Genomic DNA, 24,033 nt, shown 5'->3' with positions numbered 1-24,033 from the left:
GGCATCCATACGTAGTGCAACAAATTGTATCACATCAGTACTTGTTTCAGTTTTGCTTTCTGTTATGTAAAGCCTTTTGAAATTGCATTTATAAAAAAAAAAAAAAAATGCTGCATTAAACAAAGTTGTGTAAGGTGTTATTTTCTCTTTACCTCCCCCAGAAAAAAAATGTATATCATCAACAAATTTTTCTTTCATTATGAGGACCATATTTTCATATTGATATTGTGTATTAAAAAAAAAAAAATGTCATCTTCAGGACCATCTTAATGACCAGAATCTTAATGACCAGAATCAAGCAACCTCCTCCCAAGCCAATGTGTTTACATCAGGGAATATTAAAAGTTATGTAAGATGTGTAAGGTTGTTCTCTTCAAACCCCCCCCTCCCCCCCCCCCAAAAAAAAAATATACTGTTTATATTAGATCACCTTTCTTTCATTATGGATATGTTAAGCTTTTGAGAACCGTCAACTTATTTTCATATTGATATTGTACATAAAAATGTTGTCCTTGGGACTCGAAAGAGTTAATCACCAGCATCCAGTAACCTCCTCCTCAATAAGTGTGGTTAAATCTGGGGATTCCATCTCTTGACATGAGTCACGCATTTCCTGTGAACCCTTTCACATCTATCATTATATCTCACGAGTACATTTTGTGTCCAAATGGAGCTGAATTCATGGCAGTAATGATTATCTTTTGGGTGTGATTGTAGAGTGCACAGCAGGCAGGCGGGCTGATTTCAAATGAGGGAGAAATCCATTATTACTAGTAGTTGCATAATTGTGCTTGTATAAGATCAGTGTATAGATGTTTTGAGGACAATTTACTCATAATGTAACAAACTTATGGGTTAAAGTTGACTGCACTCTTGAAGGTTGTGAATTTTTCTGTTGTCACCTTTGATTTTCACCTGGATGTTTATCTTTATACTGTACTTGACTTTCTTTGTGGCAGCTGCTGTCTTTTCTTTGTCTGTTTTCTGCTGTTGTTTTTTTAATCCACTAATTCATAGAGTGGGGTGTACCATGTAAAAATTCAGATAAAAGTGCAGTTTGATCAGTACAAATGTATATTCCTTGAATTTCCTGAATTTCCTCTCACAAGCTGTGCTTTGTTTCTCTTCATGGAACATTTTTTATTGGCTTGATCACATCTACATGTATCGACAGGGTACCATGGGCCTGTCCTGTGACTTAAATTACACAGGAGTTGGTATAAAAGCCTTTCCCAAGCAGACAGTATAGCTAGATAGGCACCTGAAATTATGTGATACACGATGTAGTGCATTCAGATCAGCGCAAGCATGGACCAGTGACACGTGTATGTTATCAAGTGATGTGTCCTTTAAGAACAGCAACCTATGTGTAACACTTTGCTACTGGTATTGTACTAAAGATTTAGTGATTTCTTGACAAAGAATCTATACAGACATTTGTACTTCAGTGAAACTCTTGGTGATCTACATGCATATGTGTTTTATCTTGTTTTCCCTTATCCAAACTAGGTGGCGAAGTTGATTGACATTGGGAGACGATATCACCAGGTTGCCGTCTTCTCGCTAGCAGCAGTGGAATGCCTGGTGATGTAAGCATATATTTCATATAATATGTCCCTCATACTGTGTACACCATATAAATTTTGCTTGTCTTATGTTTTCATTTTCGCAAAGTTTGCATTTTGACTGATATTCTTGATATCAGCAATTTGTAAACCTACTGTCTATGGCAACAAATGATAATTATGTTTATTGTCTTGAATGTGGTTATGTGGTAAGTTTTTCTCTTGTGAAGGAAATGACGTCTGTTCCTCATTTTATTTCAATGCTGCGATACTCAAGTGCAAATTCTTCCTCAAATTGTTGCAGAAGCTCAACTTGTGAAGTATTACGTTCTTGAAATATCTGGCGATTGTCAAATAGTTGATACTCTAAAACCCATATGCTAGACACCTTGTGCTCTGTGTTTCCGTTCAGGGTAAATACCATGGTGCTCCTTGTTACTGCGTTGGTGTAACAGTCTGCCGTACTTTGGCTGATACAAGCGAGTGATAGAATGCCCTTCTGAATAGACGGGCAACTTTATCTTCCCTTTATATTGACATCAGAACATGGTTTATGACAGTTGGGCAGAGATAAGACTAGTGTTTCTGCTTAAAACGTGGTGATGTCAAGGAGAGCATGCTAAAATCCTATTTAAAAACAACAACAACAAGACAAAATATAAATTAAGTCAGATAGAAACAACGTTTCACTCCTTTTTGCCATGGCTGGGAAGTATTGTAATTGTCAGAAACACAGAATGTTAGAGATAAAGTGCATTCCTTGCGTGCAATGGATACATATTAGAATGTTTTGCCAATGTTTTCTGACATGGCCCACTTTCCCTTCAGGCTTAAGTAAATTATGTAGTAGATACCCTGATCATCTATATCTGTCACAGAGAAAAACATTAAAAGGTCTATACAGGAAGTAATATGTTGTGCGGAATGACAAAGACACATTTTCTGATATCCTGAAGGAGTGGTAGAAGAATCTGGCTGCATGCTATTCTCATTTTACCACACAGCTATCAAGTTGAACAAGCAGCATCATTGAGTGTGTTAGCTGATAACTGAAAACCCAACATTCAATATATGAACTCTGTGAACTTTTATCATTATGTTGTGGTTCTCAGTGCAGGTTGTGCCCTTTGTTTTGCCTGAAAGTTTTAGGGTATTAATTTGCCAAGCAATTATTGCTGGAAAAGACAAACAAAGCTGACAAGTTTAATATTTTGAGGAAAATCTGTAATATTTTTTGTGTCCTGGCTTTTCCTTTTCTGTCGTTCTGTCTCAAAACATCAAAGCTAAGTTTGGGATCACGTCTAGGTGGAAGTAGGGCCTCTCACTACAGAACTTTGTATTTACTCTAGAGCCTCCTACTATTTACACTTTGTGACGCAAGTGAGTTTTTTTCTCTTAAAGTTGTTTCACAGTCCAGTTATTTTGGTAGATCAACATCCATTATTGTTGGTTGTTTTTTTTTGTTTTTTTTTGTTTTTTTTTTTTTGGGGGGGGGGGGTGTTTGGAAAACAACTACATTGTATATTTATTCAGATACCAGGCATACTGTGTGGTTATATATGCTTGGTATCCTGCTGTTTGCAGTTTAGCCCGTTGAGGACGGGCTGATTTGCTACGACACGCATTTCCCATAGACTCCTGCCCGAGTATCCACGAGACTCATCCTCAACGGGTTAAGAGATCATGATTGTGACCGGAAAGTGATGTACAGATGATATCCTTTGTCTCAGTTTTGAAGGAAATCATATGTATGTCACAGTCAAACATCAAAGTGGCACATGTGCACGGATGTCTTTTGTTTCTATACTGCCTCTGCTATCGAACGAAAGCTGACCAAAAGTGTCCTTGAAGCATTGCTCCATGTGCAATGTAAAACCACAGAAAGTGCTTTATATTTTCAATCTTTTCATTTGGTGATCCTGCACATATCTTTCCATTGGCATTGAGGAAAATTGGAAGGAAACAAAACTATAGGGTCTGTCCTCTTTTCTTGAGGTGTTTCACCGAATCTTTCTGTGTAAGTAGTTCATAGCTGACTCCACAATTGATATAATCTTCCCCCTTTAAAAGTGATATGCAATATTTGACAAAATGGCAGTCTTTTTGCTTGAAGACAGTGTTTGGTCGAGGTACACAATGTAGTGCTTTAAATGTCTCCATCTGCTTTTCTATACTTGTGACTGAAGGAGAGACTAGATCAGTGTGATATTTTTGTTTTGTTTGCTTTTTGAAATGATAGTTTACATGTGTCATGCGACCAAGGTGTGCTGCTCGAAGCCGAGGGTACTGACTGCCATAGAGACTTTGATCCCCAGTACTCTGACCCATTTTAACATCTTAGTTCACAGACATTATGCCCGTGTTTTTGTTCCTTGTATTCGATGTCAATAGTAGATTGAATGCATTTTGATTCTTCATTCAGCCATTGCTTTTAAAGGGTAAAGTCCATCCTGACTTTGTGTTGCTTTTTATAAAAACAGAAAAATCAGAATCTATGCAGATCAGTGAAATTTTGTGGGGGAAAAATTAGACACACAAAAAGGTTATGAACAGATATAGTATAGAGAGGAAGTTGAAATTGGCAAATCTGTGTGACTTAGGTGTTGAGTGTAACTCCATTTGTTTTGTGTACAAAATTTAACAAATTTTCATTTTCCTAAATATTTTGGCACAGACAGTACTTTTTGCGTTGAGGGAGACATGACAAAACATATTCTTGACATCAGAGCTCAACATTAATGTTGATGTTGGGAAACCAAATAAAAAAAAAAAAAGTACTCTCTTTTGGTGGTCAGATCGGGCAACTAAGATTCAAAATGGTTAATTACATTTGCCTTTTTTTAGAGCCACCAAAATTTTAAATTAAAAAGTTTTAGCGGCATGAACTGGCCACCTGAAAAAAAAAAAGAATGTTTTTTTTCTTTTTAAGGTTGATAATATTCTATGTTTCCTTTTTTGGATTTGACTTGTATTTACTTTTGTGATTTTTAAATGTCACCACTGAAATTGTATTCAACATTGTAGCTCTAGGGATATTCTGAGAACCTACTCACCAGTTCCATCTGCTGCATACTGCATGAGAAATTTTCTTCAAATAGTTCTAGAGTGATTTTTCTTAAGATTGACAAGGTTTGCTGATGGGACATTTCTGCATCTTTTTGTAGTTCTAGCAAGAATCCATAAAGGTAATACAACAGAAATTATGTAAAGTTTCCACTGAAGGACTATTCTTCTTGCCTACCAGTTTGTATTGTCTTCCTCTGCAGCTTGCATTTGTTTTGTGTACATTACGCTGTTGCTAGGTGAGGGAAGTCTAAGTTGCAGCCCAGGCAAGTTACATGTATGAGGTTGCTTTGGGTTACCTTTCCAGAGAGAATACAAAATTTGTTTATATTGAAAATACAGTATCTGTCTGTCAGTGCCTTTTAACCCATTAAAGTAACTGAACTACCCGAAACCGCCTGACACGGCCCATTGGCTTTTTAGAATAGTTTTATGCGAGCTGTTTTTATTGTTTTCGTATAGAATATATAATTTCATTATTTGAAAGAGGTAACTATGTCATAATTATTTCTGTGACACACAAGTCTCTTGGTAAAGTCTTATACATGTAGGCTTTCAAATAAACATAACTTATGACTGATAAAAATAAACATGCAGTAATCTATTTTACATTATGTAGAAAGTTGTGGAAATGATAGTAATATTGCTGTACTTTCCAAGCAACAATAGGCCATTGTGTACGGAATCTTCAGTTGCTAAAGTCAGCTAACAAATACTGAAAGGTGCTAAACTTGGCAACGTCAGTGCTAAGTATTTCCATCATAGTTATTTAATCATACAGATTTATAGAAATTCAAGGACAGTATCAAATGAAGCTGGCTCTATGATATGTTTATATGTTACAGAAATGTAAATGTTAAAATTCAGCAAGTCTGCCTTGAGAAAATAAAGCACAAATCCTGTATGGGGTACAGGAAACATAACGAGACATGTCACTGGCCCTACATCTATGCAACTGCAAGTATAACAAAAGAGAAAATTCCATGGATTGTGGTTAGACACTAACTTCCTACGTAGTTCAGGTGCAGCATTCGATTCACCTTCCTCATCCATAATATTGCTGTGATTTTGGTATCTGACGATACCAGAGTGCAAAATTGTGCATTCATACCTTGAATGCCTATGTCCATAACGCTTGCATAGCATACTTAAAATATGGGTGCAAAGGTTATCTGTTATCGGGTGTGTCTCCCACATGCAGTACACGTGAACATATTTGTGCCACAAAGGGAGAGACCAGCATGTCCACCATGTGAACTTGGAAAACAAAACACAGGAGATATTTAATACTGGGCACAATGTTTATGAACGTGAAAATGGGTCTAGATTTAAATTGAGGCATCCTTGTATTAGGTGGAAGATCCATGCAGTGGTGAATTCTGAGAGTAGCTTGTGCATTTCTCTTTTCTTTTAGCAGAAAAAAAAAACAACAACAACCCAAAACAAACTGAACTATTAGGCCACAACAATACGATCAGATCTTAAGCTATTTTTGGCTAAAATGCATCATATGTGTACCTAGGAATTAGGATAACTTACTCAATTCACCTGATCTTGCAATTGTACATGACAAAGTTTTGCATATTGTGTACATTTTGCACATTCGTGCAGCCAGATTTAGCAGGCCCCACATTGTGTCACATGCAGTGTGTTCAAACCTTGATGAAGATATTAGGTTGCTATGGTTTTTTCTCCGTGGAGGAAGTTTACATAAACTTTGAACACCACTTTGTATGACCTGTCTGTTGCTGGTGATGACATAAATGTAGGGCCTATAGAGTAAGCATGTAGGATACATCCTTCATAGTGTTTCTGCAGTGTCCCAGGTGTTCTTTGCTTCACTGTTTTACACCTGATGTAGTTCATTAGTAATAAATATTAAAGAGCATACAATTTGAAGAGGACTTCAGAATTTATTTGATGAAAATTGGTTTTGAAATGGGACCTCCTTCTTTTTGGATATCTCAGTCAGTTTGTAACTTATTTTCATTAAATAAACCTTGAATTCCTTTAGAATTGTATGCTCTTTAATGTTTTCATAATTGGTTTGTAATTGTCTAGCAAAAAGTTAAAATCTGAATCCCCATCTCAACCAAAACTTATATTTGATCGTAGAAAATTTTGTACATTTATGTAGGATATACTCTGTATATTGTATTATGTAGGATATACTCTATGTATTGCCCTGTTTTCAGTATAAAATGGTTACCTGGGACAAAGCTCGGGTTTGTGTTGTCATTGCGCAAACATTAGACAAGGTGTACATTATAATTGTGTTGTGTGTCCTGGGAGGTATCATAGTTCCAGGAAACATGATTTCTGGTACTGATATTATCTGGCATGTGTACAGGGTTGTGCTCATCATCCAATTTCCTACTCATCTTACTTTGTGGGTTTAGTATGAAGCAGGTATCCCCATCATTCCTCTCTGAATGTCTGCTGAATACCAGCTCTTGTGTCATTTCAAGCCTGGGGAAACCCCAGCCTACAGTGCAAATTGGGCAAGAAATGCATGCGTCAGTTTGGATACTGCTTTTTTTTTTATGGTAATTTCTAACTGGGGGCTTCAAGAGTGCCTAGCAAAACAAAAATTTATGCACTGACATAACAATGCACCTGGCTCATTGTATAACTTATTGAAAGTGCTTTTTTTTTCACCTTTGGAAGTTTCATCCAAATCCGTTCACATTTTTTTTTTCCAAACAGATAGACAGACAGACAAAGAAACAAAGCGGCACTGAAAAAAAAAAAAAAAAAACGTAACCTCCTTGGCGGAGATAAGAAATGCAAGCAGTGTCATTCCTTAATTTGGCAATCGTTCTGTGGCTAGGGGTCCAATTTAGAGATTTGCCATGATAATACCTGGTAAACTGAAACAATCATTGCTGTCACTGTATAGTGCAGCAGCGTCATGGAAGCAACTAATCAGTTATGAGTGTTTGAATATCGTTACTGCAGCAACTGCAACTGTGGCACCTCTCAGTGAAACATTCCCCAGTATTATATACATGTACTGTACTTGTAGTTGTAGGTGATTGATTACTGATAGAGCACTTAGGGCCACTTGTGTCCACCACGTACAAACTGTATTCAGTCTTTCATGCCAGGCAGCATCTTCTGAAGATGTTGCCAAGTTTGTGCAGTAGTGCTCATTAGACTAGATTTACCTTGAAATTCTGTGCATACCATGAGGAGAAAAAAATGTCACAGGCTACCAGAAAGCTTGCCTAAGGCTTGCCTGACAGTGCATCAGTCATTGCATGCCCACAGGGTTTCAATAGGGAGGTGTTACATTGTACATTGTAGAGAGGGAGAGACAATCATGTACATTGTACTGCTCTCCTTGAAGTCATGGTTGGCAACTGCCGAGAAGTTCTACGTTTAACTGCAGACACTGTGTTACCCATGTGCTTTGACAAAGGAGAGTATCAGTAGTTGGGATTAGTGCTCTCACATCAGGAAAGACTTCCCCCTGCTGCAGTTTGCTCTCTCTTGCAATGTGTGTTTGCCTTGACTTGGAGCAGCAAATCAAAATTCAGTGTAAAACTGTCAATTTTAACAGCAAAAAGTTCAAAAGCATGCTGGAACAGGCTTTAGCAAAGTACTTGATCCCTCCTAACATGCTCAAATGTGCATATCATAGAAAAATATAAGGTTTTTATTCATTTTAAGAGGACCTAATTTTCATTTTATTTCGATGTGTGCATTACAAAGAAGCTGTTTATAATATTGAATTCTTCCTTAAATTATTCTAAATTAGTTCAAGCATTTCTAAGATTTTATGGTGAGATGAAGATCATAATTCAATGCGTTTTTCATCTCCAAACTGCTTCTTGCAACTAGAGCAGTGGCGAGCATGACTTATAAGTGTAGTGGAATGTTTGTAGACATCCTATTGTAACTCTTTGAACTCAAACATTTGTTTGCATTCTATTACGAAGAGTTGCCACTCCCATAACGTACATCCCAGTAGATATTTTATTTGATGTATTCTCTTCAAAGGGGGGGGGGGGGGGTGGCGGTAGAAGCACTGGAGTCAAGGCACCTGCCAATGAGGATGTTTGTGTTCCTCAGACTCAAATAACTACAGACCGCAAGCATTCCATTCCTGGGGAATACCAGAGAATAAAGCATAACAAATTGAACATGACATGTGCAGATTTGATTTCTAGAGTCAGTCAGTTCTTCCTCCTCCTGTGAGACATTCATGACTGGTACCCATGGTATTATTACTCACCTTCATGAGTTAGTATCCTTATTCTAAAAAGAGTTTATATTCTGCTTTTTTTTTAAGTTTAGAGGAAATGGCAAGATGAAAGAATATATTCATGACTGGTACCCATGATTTTCTTACTCACATTTGTGAGTTGGTATTCTTATTCTAAAAAGAGTTTGTAATCTCTCATTATGTTTTTTTTTTCTTAAAGTTCAGAGGAAATGAAAAGATGAAAGAGTAGATCCAGAATTCTTTTTTTACTTGGTTTGCACACTGTGCATCCTGACATATATTCTGCATCCTGTGAAGTGAAATTTATGAAAACAAAAACAGGAAGGGGAGAAAAACACCTACTGAATACTATAGTACCATGTTTTTAATAATCAAAGCATGTGCACAGATGCAGATTTGCAAATCATGCATTTAGGGATTTTTGTGGTCAGATATTTTCTTGGGAAAAATTTTTGTTACCGTGTTACCGTGAGAATTCAGCAGTTCTAATTTTACCCAGTAATGTTTTACAGAGGTACATATGTATACTGATCTAAGTCTTCTGATCATGATCAGGTATGATTATATTTCCTGTTTTTCACATTGATATTTGTGTTTTTCTACATTTCATTGTATGTATTCTGGTAGTCAAACACATGAGCTGTCATTTATGATGTAATTTTGGCATTTTGGTGGGAGTCTCAACTAAAAATTTTGATTTTAGCTCATAATGACTATGTATGTGAATTGTATTAATGCGTTCAGGTGAGATTTTGTTTGGAAAGTCAGATCTTCCAGAATATCTCATCTCCCTAGGCAAGGGGGAAAAAAAAAGTAACTACAGTCTTTTAAAACCAGGATCTTGGTAGGTAGGAATTAATACTGAAGAACCCAACAAACATGGTAATGGTCATACAAGGGATCGATACATGTATTCACACTTACAAGATCCTTTACAAAGTTTTCAAAATGTATTGTTACACCCACCAGCATCCATCCTGTTTTTAACAAATTTCAACAAGTGTTTGTAGTCTTTATTTAGCATTTTGGTAAACATGTATGTATCTCTTATTAGAGCCGTGTTGACATTCATTGTTAATGAATAATCTATGCTGCATATGAATTTGTATTAAAAAGGTGTGGGAAGTGAGAGTCGGTCGTGAGTAATAAGCAGAGAAATTATACTCAGTTTCTGTCAAAGCAAAAACATCAAAACTGATTTATAATTGTCTTGATATATAGTGCTTCATAGCAAGTGCATAATCTGTGCTCCATATTAAACTATACAAAAGTAGAAAGTGATAGTCAATCGCATGAGCAGAGAAACTGCCCACATTTACCCTCCAATAACAAAATTAATCATCAAAACTGATTGGGCCATACAGCCTTTATGTAGGGATTTATGGTCAAAATTGAGCAATCTGAAAGTAGAATTTCATGAAAATTAAAGGGGCATGTGTCTTTTTTGAGGAGGAGATTGCAGATGGCTGTATGCAGATTCCTGTGTGTACAGTCCAACCTCTCCTATCCGGACATGTTATGACCGGTGCCAATCCGGATAAAGGATTTGGCCGGATATGGGAGACTTGATGTTTAGTGTACGTACATGCAGCTGCCGTAGAACGATCTCATGTACCATACCCTGAATTAATGTGAGTTTGTGTAAGAATTTTGCTTGAGCTTGAAATCCCCCCTTTTCCTGTGATCATTAGATAGAAAAAAAGCCCCAACAAAACACCCCCCCCCCAAAAAAAAAACCAACAACCAAAAACAAACAAAAAAAACAAACAAACAAACAAAATCACGGCAAGATCGCATCCAGATAATAGAGGGATCCTGATTTTGATAAGGGAGGCCGGATAGGAGAGGTGAAGCTGTAGGTTAAGGGTATGTATTTGCTACCCCAAATCACACGCATGCTTTTATGATGATTGTGTAACTGATGTGTGTGAGATGTGTGTGATCAAGGAGGTATACCTCCTTGGTGTGATTAATGTGTTTGTGTGTGTGTTCATTTTCTTCATGTTTTGTTTTTATCATGTGATTCATTTTGTTTGTTTCTTTTCGGCTCGTTGAAACAAATAACGAAAATTTTCCCCCATATTTGCTGTACTATGTTTCAGAATGTTCCACTGGCTGTTCATGAGCTACCCATGGATGGAGCTGGCCACTCAGTTCCTGAAGATGACCCAGCTGGTCATGGTCTGCCACTTCTATCTTGCCCGCTCAATGCGTCTACTGAGGAAGGAGTACCTCAATAAGCTGTGAGTACACACCACATCATTCCCTCCTGGATCAGACTGTTTGAAAGACTTCAAGGGAAATTCCATCTTGATATCATGATTTTTTTTTGTGTAGGATAATAGAAAAATCAAACAAGTAGTGTCATAATTATCAAAGTAAAAAAAAAAGAAGAATTAGATTAAAATTTTGGGAGAAAAGGAGACAGCAGACAAAAAGTCATGAGTTATAAAAGTTTGGAGAGTAAGACAAATTGGCAACTGTGTGATCTATAGTGTGTTGAGCACTTCTACATTTGTTTTGTACACACAATTTTACTAATTTCTATTTTTCACAAATATGTGAGCACAGACAGTATTGCAACTGATTGACAGGTTAAAACTTATCCATTACCATTAAGGAGGACATACAAACACATCAGTGGCGGATCCAGAGGAAGGCGCATTGGGCGTGCACCCCCTCCCCTTTATTTTTTGTTAAAACAAAAGAAATGAAAAGAAAAAAAAAAATGAAATGAAACCCTGAAGTAGCACCAGAAATACTGTTGGCGCCCCCTGTACGGAATTCCCGGACCCACCGTTGCACATATATTACTCCTGTTACGTAATGAGAACAGGTCTGAAGAAAATTTTCTGCGGAGAAAAATAGACATCGAATTGATGAATTTTTGTGTACAAACCGCATGGCAAGCTGCTCAAACAGCTATGTCACACAGAGTTGACAATCACATTTTGTGAATCACAGTAGGTTCCATCATATTTCTTTAGCGTTATACATAGAGCCAAACCTATGAAGATTGATCGCTATTTTTTATATTATGTTTACATTAATTTACTGTGCATCCAAGCCGGATATTATGATTCAATTCATTTTATTATATTTGATGTACATTCCACCATTGAGAAATATGAAAATAAATTGAATTGAATTGAATTTTGATTCGTCTATCACCCTCATTTAGCGTCATTATGTAATTTTCAATCTATGAAAGTGGTGCAAGCACATCAAGATTTTGTTTAAGCAGGAGCTCTCTTATATGTAATGCATTGTGAATAATTGTGTGTGATACACATTGGATTTGTATACTTGCCTTCATTGTGTTGTGATCACACATAACACTATAAATGTACTTCATCTACCTACCATGATGAGGAAACCCAGTCAAACCAATCAAATCAGTTATGATTCCACATCATTGGTACATTTTACACATAAAATCGTACTCAAGTGAGGGATATGTATGTTCTTAGAATAATATTTACATTTTTATTTTCATATTTACATTCTTGTATCTTTCCATTTAGAGTTGTCCTACCAGTACTACTGCTGTTTGGTCTATATTTTCTTGCTGTCACGGTTGCTGGCATTATATTTACGAAGTCACTGTCAAATACCTGTGGAGGTTTGTATCCTTGTGGATATCTTTCAGTTATAAATCTGGATGGTTTTTCTTATAAATTTCATCCAGATCAACCACTACAAACAAGTGGAAGTCCCTACTCTGTATGTAAATGTTTTCTTACAAGGTTTAACTGGTCTTCCCAATTCTTTTCTGTTTTTTCTCTTTGTGGGGGGGGGGGGGGGGGGGGGGGAGGGGCTGTTTTTTATAATCAGTCTTTTCCTGGAAATCATAATCTCAATTATGTGGACATTGTTCATAGGCACAGCATCAGTTCACATATGAGCTATTCATAGTTACCCAGGTCAACTGATAAGACTATTTACACAACAAGCCAGTATGTACCTGATAAAGCAGTCTAAATCCCAGATAGTCGTGAACTGTTCATGGTATGGGGGATTTATCAATGACACCGTCCATGTGTGGCATCCATGTTGAGGCATGTCGTAGAGCACTCTTGTATTAAACTTTGAACATATTGCGTGTTTGTGCAGTATGGTCTGATTAAAACTAATGTTAAAGGGTGTGGACAGTTCTGGCCGAGGTGAGGATTTAGCTTTTAACGTTTTGCGAGAAATTCTGTAACCACTCTATGAAATGTCAAAGAGCATGCAATTCGAAGGGGTATCAAAAGTTTATTTGATGAAAATCGGTTTTGAAATGGCTGAGATATCCAAAAACATGGTAAAACAAAGAGATCCTAATAAAAGGCGTGGCCTGTAGTCTTTTATTATTATCACTTTTTTGGATATTTCGGCCATTTAAAAACCAATTTTCATCAAATAAACGTTGAATCCTTCTTAAAATTACATACTCTTTCATATTTCATAAGAGGTATCTCATTATCTCACTTAGGAATGTTCAAAACATGAATCCCCACCTCAACCAGTACTGTACAGTCCCTTTAACTTCTCAGCATTAATGTAGTTGATCTAGATATTATGTATACACAGGGCTCGACATTACTGGTATCCCAGTGGCCCTGGGCCACCAGAAATACAGCCGGGCCACCACTTCTTTAGGAAAGATACAATGTGTTGATGGCCCAATCGGGCCAGCAAAGTTCATTGCTGGTCCACTCAAAGAAAAAGTTAGTGTTGAGCTTTGGTACACCAATATGATATTATGTCCCATCTCAAAGAGCAATTGGATGGTACAATCGGATTTCTGTTTTTGGCATAAATCTGTACTCTAATGTTTTGTCTATCATCTGCCGAAATTTCGAAGCTAAATGATTAAAGGAAAGGCAAGAAATCAGCATTTTTCTGGGCCATGATTTTCCGACTTTCAACGTAACAGAAACGTGTCTGAAGATTTGGATTTAACGCCGCAACTAGACTCCGCCCCTAGCAATGAGGGAGTGATCTTATTGGTCAATGTGTGACATCCTGATTACTGATTGGTCGTGCGTAGACCACTGGCGCTAAGCTTGAATGAACATCGCGGGTGTTGCTAGGAGCATACCTTCTATTGTCAAGAGTTGAAACTGTCTCACCTCCCCTTGATCATGATAGTGTCGGAAGGAAAATTTTGAAGGAGGTTTTTCTCAAAACTCTGATTTCCTCAACCACTTGAAATGCGCTAATAAAACCATCACTATCTCCGCAACTAAGTACTTTTATGAGTTGTGTTTTATATATGAAATTAAAGTAGAAGAGTAAGGGAATAATGTCATGCAACTTTCAGAAAATTGTCCTCCCCGGACTTTCGGATCCTTTTGTTGTAGCGGGTCACATATATGTAAATAAAAAGTCATACAGCATGTGATTCTTGCACATTATGTATGTTTGTGCTCTTCTGAGCCTTCAACCTATAACAGTCAACCATGCAAATGGCAACTGTTTCAACTGAAGACAACACTCTTGTACATGTCTGTTTGTCAGCGTACTTGTACATACGTGTAGTACACGAGCAGTATGGAGTACTAGCACTCAATCTTCTGTTATTGCCTTTAGCGGTTTTCCACATAGATACAGATAGACAGGAACATATACATGTACATTGCCTAATTAAGCTGTCAAGTCCTGGGCGTAATTTTGCCACAGATTATTATTGCTTTTTCTTCATTAAGTTGTCAATGCAGGCCTTATATTGGAGAAAAATGAGATGGAAGTGGTTTAATTCGTTACAAATTTGCACAAAGTGATTAAATCAAAAAGACATTTTGCATATGTTTGCCAGTTTGAAGAGAAAACAGGAACGCTGATCTTCTACAATGTGTTTCAAATTCGAGAATCAAGTAATCAGTTTGCATTTCAGGGGCTTTTGAAAATGATATATGAATGACAAGTGGTTTCCAATATACAGAATGAATTTTTTTTTTTTTACTCTACCTCATGAAATGCTAACAAGTATATTGCATGAATGCATTACCATTAAAAAAAAGAGACCAAGACACAGAAATGTTATTTCAGAGATATGATGGATCAACAGATATCTGTTGTACTTATGAAACTTTACTCTCCTGTGATGAATTTCAGACCCTTTTTGGGTGATGCTGTCTGCAATGGAGTGCGTGCTTGTCCAGATGTTCATGTGCTGCGGCATCTACATCACCAAGAAACTCAACGAGGTCACGACGCTCAGGAGTACGAGACGGAAGCAGAAGAGAGATTTATGGAGGTACAGTAACATCGATCTTTTTTCCTGTTAGGACTTTCAGTTTTGATGCTAATAGAGGGGAGAATAAGTGGTTTCCTCCCACCCCCCCCCCACCCCAAAAAGAGAGAAATACACAATCAATTTGACCTTCATACTACTTTTAGTAGCTTGTGTGTGAACAATGTCAAAGGCATCTTGGGAATACTGCCCGGAAGGAGGCCCAACAGACTACGTTTGTATAAAGCTATTGGTAATTGGTTTTCTCTTGAGTGAAAGGAAAGAATATATACAAACGCATTTCACAATTATGGAAGAATTATGTTTAATAGTTTGTGATTTGATGGTACACAAAAACCATGAGTATTACAGTTTTAAACATACATGTACATCAGTCTGCCAGTGCAGAATTTGCTAGAGTGGACAGGTTTAGATACCAGACATGCAAGCACATGTACAATGTAACAATACAAACTTCAAAGTGTACATGATGGCAGACTACATTCATGAAGGAATAGAAAGAAGTTTTTGGTCAGAATATGTGCTAAGGGATAGGAAGACACCCATGTTCTTTAAAATCAGGAAAGTTCATTTAGTGGTTATGAGTCACCGCAATGTTTCTAATTGTGTCAGTGCTTCAGAACTACCTTGCCGATAATATCGCCCATTGGTGGCAAGCAAGCTGGTTGCTTTTGTCCTCAGATGCCCTGGATTTGATTCAGACAAATTTCTCAGGGCCCCATTTCATAAAAGAAGTTAGGATGGCAACTCTTGCCGGAATGGCAACTTCCAATAGCAACAGCCAATCAGGAAGCTGGATTCTTGTCATTACCATGACAATTGCCATTCCAGCAAGAGTTGCTATCATATCAGCTTTTCATGAAATGGGGCCCAGTGTTCCGAGAACAGAGGCCAGTTATGATAAATCCTTCACCTTCGCCCACCATAGTCTAACCACCTTTCATCCCACTGCCTTTCACATTCACACAGCATTATAATTGCCTTTGAACTGTCATCGATAGCAACGCTGATCTACGACAGCTATATGCTCGGAAGTAAGTATTACCAGCTAAGAGCCTGAACCGTTATATTTTGGTTGCTGATTTTTTTTTTATTGGTGTGCTATGAGCTATCCAATAGATAAACTTCTTTATTACAGTTGTTGTTTCATGATCATTTGTACTCTTTCAAGTTTGGCTATTTTTGGATGCTGTTTCCCCAACCCATCCCCTCCTCCTATACTTCTCTCTCCTAAATTTACACCAGAAAAGAAAAAGAAAAACAAAAACAGACCACTATCATATGAACACAGTATTTTTCATTTCAACATTAGCTACAATTATCGCTAGATTTTATCATTTGTTACCAAGTGGCACACCAACTTTGCTCTTTTGTCAAAACATGCAATTTTGCAACAGCTTATTGTAGTTTTCTTGTCATATTGAAATGGAACTGTCTGTGGTTTGTAGAACTGTCATAGTATAGAGTCAGTCATTAGTTGTAATCTGCAGGTTGAGTACTGGTTTTGAGATCTGTGGCTTTGGTATTTCTAGTACAGCAGGGTGTTAAAAAAGTTTTCCATTTTCCCATTCTCTTTTTGTTGCAGGTATGGACGGGCTTCTGAAATGTAGTGATGTCTACGTGAGTAAATCATGCTAATAGAGGTTTTATTGTACATTTTATTGTCTAATGATGCCGAACAACCTAGCAGTAAATGTATATCAGCTTGCAGTAGAATTTTGTATCAAGGTTAAAAAATGTATGTCACAGAGCACAATATGAGTTTCTCAAAGGTCAGCCGTGAAGCAGTTTCAGAAGCAGAAGGCCATTATTTTCATAACTGTTATATAACAGAGTCCTTCAAGATGTTATATTGCACTCTGCTATGAGCACCATGACATGACGATGAAAGAACATGTTTTGTTTGTGCTATGCTGTGATAACTGTTGTTTCTGGTATGTAGAACTATCAGGGTTCCCAGCCCATCAGGAAAATCAGGGAGAATCATTTTACTCTTTTCAAGTCGGGAAAAAGTCAGGGAATTTGATAAAAATGCCTCAAATTAGGTAAAAGTCAGGGGATTTTGATTGGCCCAAAAATTGAAAGTAGTCAGTAAGACTCTGTTATATTTTGTTGCATATCAAAACAACATCCATGGGATGACATTGGATGAAACTGGATGAAAATTGGATGTGAAACTGGAAATGAGTTGAAATAGTTATCATGGACATTTGATACTTCATCAGGGTAAAATCAGGGAATTTTGTTTTCTTTAAATGCTGTGAACCCTGACTATGTGAGTTTCTTTAGATTGTATGAGATAGATTTTAGTCATACATGTAAATTGACATGGATTGCCTCTTCGTTGACCTCCATCCCAAGGACAGAGATTCGGTATCAGTCAGTATCAATCCTGTACTTATCGGGAGCATGGAACAACTGTAGTCCATGTGGTCCAAGATTTTATGGTTTAGTGCTGTATCTGTGTACTATTGATTTTTATGCCTCCGCCAGGTTTTAATGCAAAAAAAAAAAAAAAAAAATTATTTTATACTGTAATTACACTCTTTCTTCATACCTTGAAAATTACTCAATGCATAAACTTATAAAAGGGTCAGTCAGAAGTCAAGTAAAAATCCTCAATTCCCCAAATACATGTACCTGCCCTCTTAGACAATTATAGCAAACCTAGTTCAAGGAAAGCGAACATTCAAGATATTTCTGACAAACCTGTCATTTCAGTGCTTTGCCAGTTATGTGACACTGTCATCACACATTGTGAAGATATTGCACTATACACCTATTGGGCGAATCATGCATTATGGCGGAGGCATCAGTCGCCATAGCGACATTTCTAGTTAAGATTAATTTCAGGTATAAGGTAGAGTACAATAAGATGATAATGAAAAATCATCTTGTGTGTGAGCTTCATATGTACTTGTATGTGTATGTTTGTACGCAAGTATTTGTTTCTGGTTTGCAGAATTTTTATACACCTCTTGATTTAACAAATGCAAACAGAAGAAAACCGACCAGAAATTAATATAATTTATTGGGGAAAAATCCCCCCCCCCCCAATATATTTAATACACCTCTTAATTGTTAGATTCATAACTTATTTGTAGAAAGGCAGTGCAATTTTGAAGATTCATGTTCATGTTTCTCTGTCAGATTGGCAGATTGACAAATAAAGATTGATTCAGTCAAACAAACCCTCCCATTTACACAGACGCCCACACTACCAGGCCTCTAAATTCAAAAAGATAAACAACTTTCAGAGCAAATTGCTCTCAATATGTCTTTTTGTTGAGGTCTTTTAACAGAGACTTTCAACTGATTATTCACCTTTGGGAACTATCCGTTATCAGTTGTGTGCCTCAATCATTGCAGACATGTCTGTTTGGTTGAATGACAGAATGGCTGCTCATTCCTTATTACTAGCACCCCTCAGGTAGTGGGGTTTTTTAATCGCTATTTGTTCTGTCAACAAAATTAAGAGACCACAAATCACTGGAGAGAGAGGGAGAGCGATATGGTAGGATCCCAGGGCAGGGGAATTTTGAGGTCACCAGGGTTTATTCTAAATTTGCCATGTCACTTGCCAATTACAAGAAGATGAGCTCTTCCCATTTACGTTGAAAACCAAGGCTCTAAAGTCACTATTGTTCTCTAGTCTGGTTCGATCTGGGTGCTGTTTTGTTTTGTTTTGTTTTGTTTTTACGTTTATGTGTTTTTCAGCCATAATTGGGGGGGGGGGGGGGGCTGCCAAGTATGCTTTATAATAGTAGAAATCCACTAACAGTAATGCACATGACTCATTGCACAACCCATTGAATCATCTTCTTTTTTTTTATGCCTCCGCCACGAAGTGGTGCCAGAGGCATTATGTTTTCGGGTTGTCCGTCCGTCCTTCCGTCCGTCCGTCCGTCCGTCCGTCCTTCCGTCCGTCCGTAATGAATTTTGTGGACAAGGTAACTATCGAAACCTGTTGAGGTATTCTAATGAAACTTGGCATGTATGTGTATTAGGGGGTGAAGTTGTGCCTATCAACTTTTGGGTGCACATGCTCAAGGTCAAAGGTCAAAAGGTCAAGGTCAAATACATAAAATTTCACTATTTCCACCATATCTATTGAATGCCTGAAGATATTTTCTTGAAACTTAGTGTATACATGTATTACCCAATTAAGATTCTCTGGTGAAAGTTTGGGTCATGAGGTCAAAGGTCAAAGGTCAAAAGGTCAGGGTCAAATACATAAAATTTCACTATTTCTACCATATCTATTGAATGCCTGAAGATATTTTCTTGAAACTTAGTGTATACATGTATTACCCAGTTAAGATTCTCTGCTGAAAGTTTGGGTCATGAGGTCAAAGGTCAAAAGGTCAGGGTCAAATACATAAAATTTCACTATTTCCACCATATCTATTGAATGCCTGAAGATATTTTCTTGGAACTTTGTGTATACATGTATTACCCAATTAAGATTCTCTGGTGAAAGTTTGGGTCATGAGGTTAAAGGTCAAAGGTCAAAAGGTCACGTAGAAATATTAAAACTTCTTTTTTTTTTCTCTGTACCTTGGAAAATTGTTCAAGGTATCTTCATGGAACATAGTATATACATGTACTGACTGGAAGTGATTATCTAGAGAATGTAGGGTTCGTGGGGTCAAAGGTCAGGGGTCAAAGGTCAAGTGCAACACTTCAAAATTTTACTATTACCCTCATATTTATGCAATGCCAGCAGGGTTATTTTTTTACACTTGGTGTATGCGTGTGTAACCTAATAGAAATTCTCTGGAAAGTTTTTTTTTTCTCTTTTTGTCAAAGGTCAAAAGGTCAAAGATCAATTGAAAGTGCTGAACTAACTTTTTCTTCCATATCTCGGAAGTGGCTCAAGTTACCTTGAAACTTAGTACATATTATGCATGTTCTGCCTGAAAGTAATTATCTCATGAATTTTAGGGTCAAGGGCCAGATGAAAATGGTAACAATTTACTATTCAATTCAGAAATTGCACTTTTTCTCCACACCTGTACCTTGAAAATTACTAAATGCCTAAATGTATGAATGGTTCAAAGTCAAGTTAAAGTCCTTAAATCCCTAGATACATGCTCTCCTATTCTTCCAATTAAACCTACGTCAAGGAAGGTGAACATTTAACACATTTGTGACAAACTTGTCATTCCAATATTTTGTCAATTTTGTGAAAATGTAATCACACAGTGTCCACATGTACTATCTAGACCTATTGGGAAAATCATGCATTATGGCGGAGGCATACCAGTCGCCAAAGCGACATTTCTAGTTCACCATGGAAGCCCCCCCCCCCCCCCCAGTTATAGCCGACATAAGTGTACATGGATGAATGAATGTACATGGAATGTACATAATAATGTACAAATACTACAATGCACACCGTGCAATTGAATAATGGTGATCCAAAATTTTTTAATGTCGTGCTTACAACGTTTTCATCTTTTTCCCCACTAATTCTTGTACCACAGCATGACAGCAACGTGTCGTACAGTATAGTCTACCTGGTACTAATGGTGAGTAGAATGTGTGTGATGCAATATTTTACATACATGTACATCTCCCCACAGCATGTGTCCATTTAGGTATGAGCGCCCTCTAGGGGCCATGCCAGGCCAGAGGCCTAACCCTCACCCTGTCATACCCATATCAAGTATCCTGTATATAATGTCAATGGCAAAATCAGGTTATGGTCATGAAATGATTGAAGAATCCATTATACATATACATGTATTCATTGAAGAGTTACTTGCAGTTTGGTCAGAAATACACACCAGACATTGCATACAGCTTACCATCAGCAGAGCTGTTTTGTGTGTATGTTTTTTTTAAACAATATTTAGTGCTTTTGATAAATTTGATTAAGTATGCTTGATACATGTATGAATGAAAATGTTTATCCTTCAAAATATGTTTTGTATATCTGTTTATCTATCTATCTATTTTATTATTATTATTTTTTTTTTTGGAGGGGGGTATACTGTTCATCAATTATAGAGGCCTTAACAACAACAAAAAAATTTGGTGACTTTCTAGGGGGTAAACCTGGAGAAGTTTGGCAGCCCTGCATCAAATTAATATTATTGCTTTACTAATTAATTAGAAAAAAAAAATAATCATTGTTACAAAGAGTTGAACATGATCTTGTGTTTTGCCCCTGCTTTCTTGCCTCCCGTCAGTTCTTCAAAATCATTGTGCCGATCCTAACTCTACTGATAGTGTTTCACCCCGTGGACAGAGACCCCGACGGCGATCTCGTGACAGACTACAGCGTGAGTTTGACATTAGTGCAGTAGCACAGTACACACATTACCATAATGGTCAAGGTCATAGACATTCAACAGCATTTTTTTTTTTTGCAACAGTAAACTATCGAATGCTCAAGCGGTTCTTCATTGATTTGATTTTGCATTGGTCTGAAGAATGTCAAAGTGAAATGCTGTTGTTACCCTGTTCTAATGTTTTGAAATACAGTGTAAGTATAGATATGACAGAGAATATTACATTCATATTGATATAGCAAAAGAGGTTGACATTTTCACTCTAACGAAAAGACCTAAGGTCAGTGTCAAATTATGAACTGTGAAATGCTACAGTTACAATACTAAAGGGATTTATACTCGTATTGGTAGGATTCAGTGACATTTGTGTAAGGAGATACTACATTTTGTATTTATTGTGTCAATTATTTTGTGTATACACTTTTTTAAGGGAACTTACTTTAAAAGACCTGTTTGGCTTTATTCAATTTTTTTTTTTCCATTTTCACAATTATTATAAGTGAAATAATTGATTATGATTGTGTTGTATTGTAAAATTTAGTGCTGTTGTATTGTTTTATCAGAAAATGAAATGAATAAACACATTGAATCGAATATAATTGAATTGAATACAGCCATTGAAATTTAGTGGGTTTTTGTGCTTTTTGTGAGGAGTTATAGGGTACTGGGTAAGGTCGATGTCGAAGGTCACTACATTTAACTCTTGATAAAAGCTGAGTACAGTCGGGTGCATAATTGCCCCAAGTGCTCACAACTAGACCCCATGGAAGACCAGCTAGTGCAGTTGATTATGGGCTATCCCGCCATCCTGTCAGATGGAAAATGAAAACAAACAAACAATGAAAATGTCATGATCAGGTTTTAGGCTTGTGATCTCGGACGGCGAAAAGTGGAAGGTCGGGTGAAGTGTCTGAAAGAGCTTCCAGGGGGGTGTTTCATCAACGCTTGTCGGCGCTGACCAATTTCAGCAAAATCCTTGGTTTTGATTCGCTGAGATGCTCTGGTCACTGACTGTTACTATGGTGATTCAAGTTGTCAGCGCCGACAAACGTTGATGAAACACCCCCCTGGTGTATAGCTTTGGGGAAAATGAATGTCGACGGATCAGGTAGGCGATAATAAGGGGGATGTGAAGGAAGAAGGAGAAAAGGAGACATTTATGACTACATCTTGACAGATATGACTGCATGATGATGTTTCCCTTCCTTCCTGTTGTGTCAGCAACGGCTTTTAGTCAGCCGACATGAATCACCAGAATTCTTGTTGCTAGGAAACTGCTACATATGGAAACATAACAAATGGGATGAACTTGATGAAAGTAGTTTACTCTCAGCGTTGGCACATTATCCTTTTGAGATGGAGCAGATGTTGAAAGCAGCAAGTACAAGGCTGTAAATGTTGTGTCCATCTTTTTATCACAATCTTTTCGAGTAACGTAGCCGGTATATATTTTTGAGCCTTTGCCGCCAAACCCCTTCCGACGTTCACCATCAAAAGAATGCATTCAGCAATCTTACAGTAGAAGCCGGAGTTTAACCAGATTGCAGCGGATGACATGTGATGATACTTTTTGACAAGTTACATAATTTCCCCCATTTATTTTCCCCGATTGTTTTCTGGAACATTCATTCATAGATTGGAACAGTATGATTTATGTATTTGTTTCTCGTTACCTCCCGCAGTCGTTCTCGTCGACCTTCAGTCCCACGCACCCCTACAGAAGGCTCTACCCCTCAGGGCCAGACCCGCAGAACTCCATCCAGCACGCCAGCCGGAGCCCTGCCAGACGGTCCCAGTCTTTTCCCAGGATGCCCATCATCAAGGAGGAAGCGGAGCCACCCCCCGTTAACGGACTCCCAGTGTCGGCGTAACCATGGCGGGCGTTCTTTCATCTCAGGGCATGACCTCGGGTCTCCAGCACACACTGGGGCGCACGCAACTGTTGGAGGTCATACATGTGTCAGACAGCTGATTTCAGCTTGTTGAGCTCGGTTGGAGTCCCTCCTTCCCTGGCTGTGGAGAATCTCTCAGTGGCATATTAAGTGGGCAGTGCTTCCTCCGCCAAATGTATGGATCGTCCGGAGGCAGATGGGACGATCCTCCTTCGGTCACAACTGACCTGGTAGATGATCACCATAGGAATGCCCCAACAGGACCACGCCTTGGCAAGCGCTTGTTGCAGCAAGTGGATCAGGATGGAGCGAGAATTCCTTATCTGTGACAGCATAGTACCATGATTGTTCAGCTACAAAGTTTTACGATACGGCACCACCAGAAAGAAGTGGTGAGATGGGGAAAGTACAAGTGTCCTAGTGTTGAGGAGCAATACATGGTCTAATGTCCTTGACTCGTTAGCTTACCAGAGTAGCCCAGGCTCTGGCATGAAGAATAAAGACAAAATGCTGGTTTGTATGCGATGGTGTTCATCAAATGGACGTGAAACAACAGAATGAAGAACTTTCATCTACATCTACATGGTTCTTTTGAGCAGCTTTGCTGTGGTAGATTTTAACGATAGATTTTAACGATTGTTTCATAAAATGAAAACCATAAAAAAGAACACAGAAATGGTGCTACAATTTTGTTGCAGTGTAGCTGCTGGAGTGGGAAAATGATTAATGTATCGAGTTTTCTTTCTTCCTT

The 24,033-nt window shown here is 37.8% G+C and overlaps 1 protein-coding gene across 1 annotated transcript in view; it reads left to right on the top strand.

Annotated features, from left to right (window-relative positions):
* The window catches only part of LOC140229075 (uncharacterized), a 33,303-nt gene extending 9,649 nt beyond the window's left edge, over positions 1-23,654 (top strand). The window contains exons 4-12 of the mRNA XM_072309334.1: positions 1,510-1,589; positions 10,959-11,099; positions 12,381-12,478; positions 14,956-15,097; positions 16,064-16,128; positions 16,680-16,714; positions 20,581-20,625; positions 21,289-21,381; positions 23,073-23,654. Coding sequence (XP_072165435.1) covers positions 1,510-1,589; positions 10,959-11,099; positions 12,381-12,478; positions 14,956-15,097; positions 16,064-16,128; positions 16,680-16,714; positions 20,581-20,625; positions 21,289-21,381; positions 23,073-23,261 — 888 coding nt within the window. The 3' untranslated portion in view covers positions 23,262-23,654. The remainder of the gene's footprint in view (positions 1-1,509; positions 1,590-10,958; positions 11,100-12,380; positions 12,479-14,955; positions 15,098-16,063; positions 16,129-16,679; positions 16,715-20,580; positions 20,626-21,288; positions 21,382-23,072) is intronic.
* The last annotated feature ends 379 nt before the right edge of the window (positions 23,655-24,033 follow it).

This window comes from Diadema setosum, chromosome 5 (assembly GCF_964275005.1).
Source record: "Diadema setosum chromosome 5, eeDiaSeto1, whole genome shotgun sequence".
NCBI lineage: Eukaryota > Metazoa > Echinodermata > Echinoidea > Diadematoida > Diadematidae > Diadema > Diadema setosum.
Note: the sequence above shows the minus strand (reverse complement) of the source record. Positions and strands in the feature narration are given on the sequence as shown.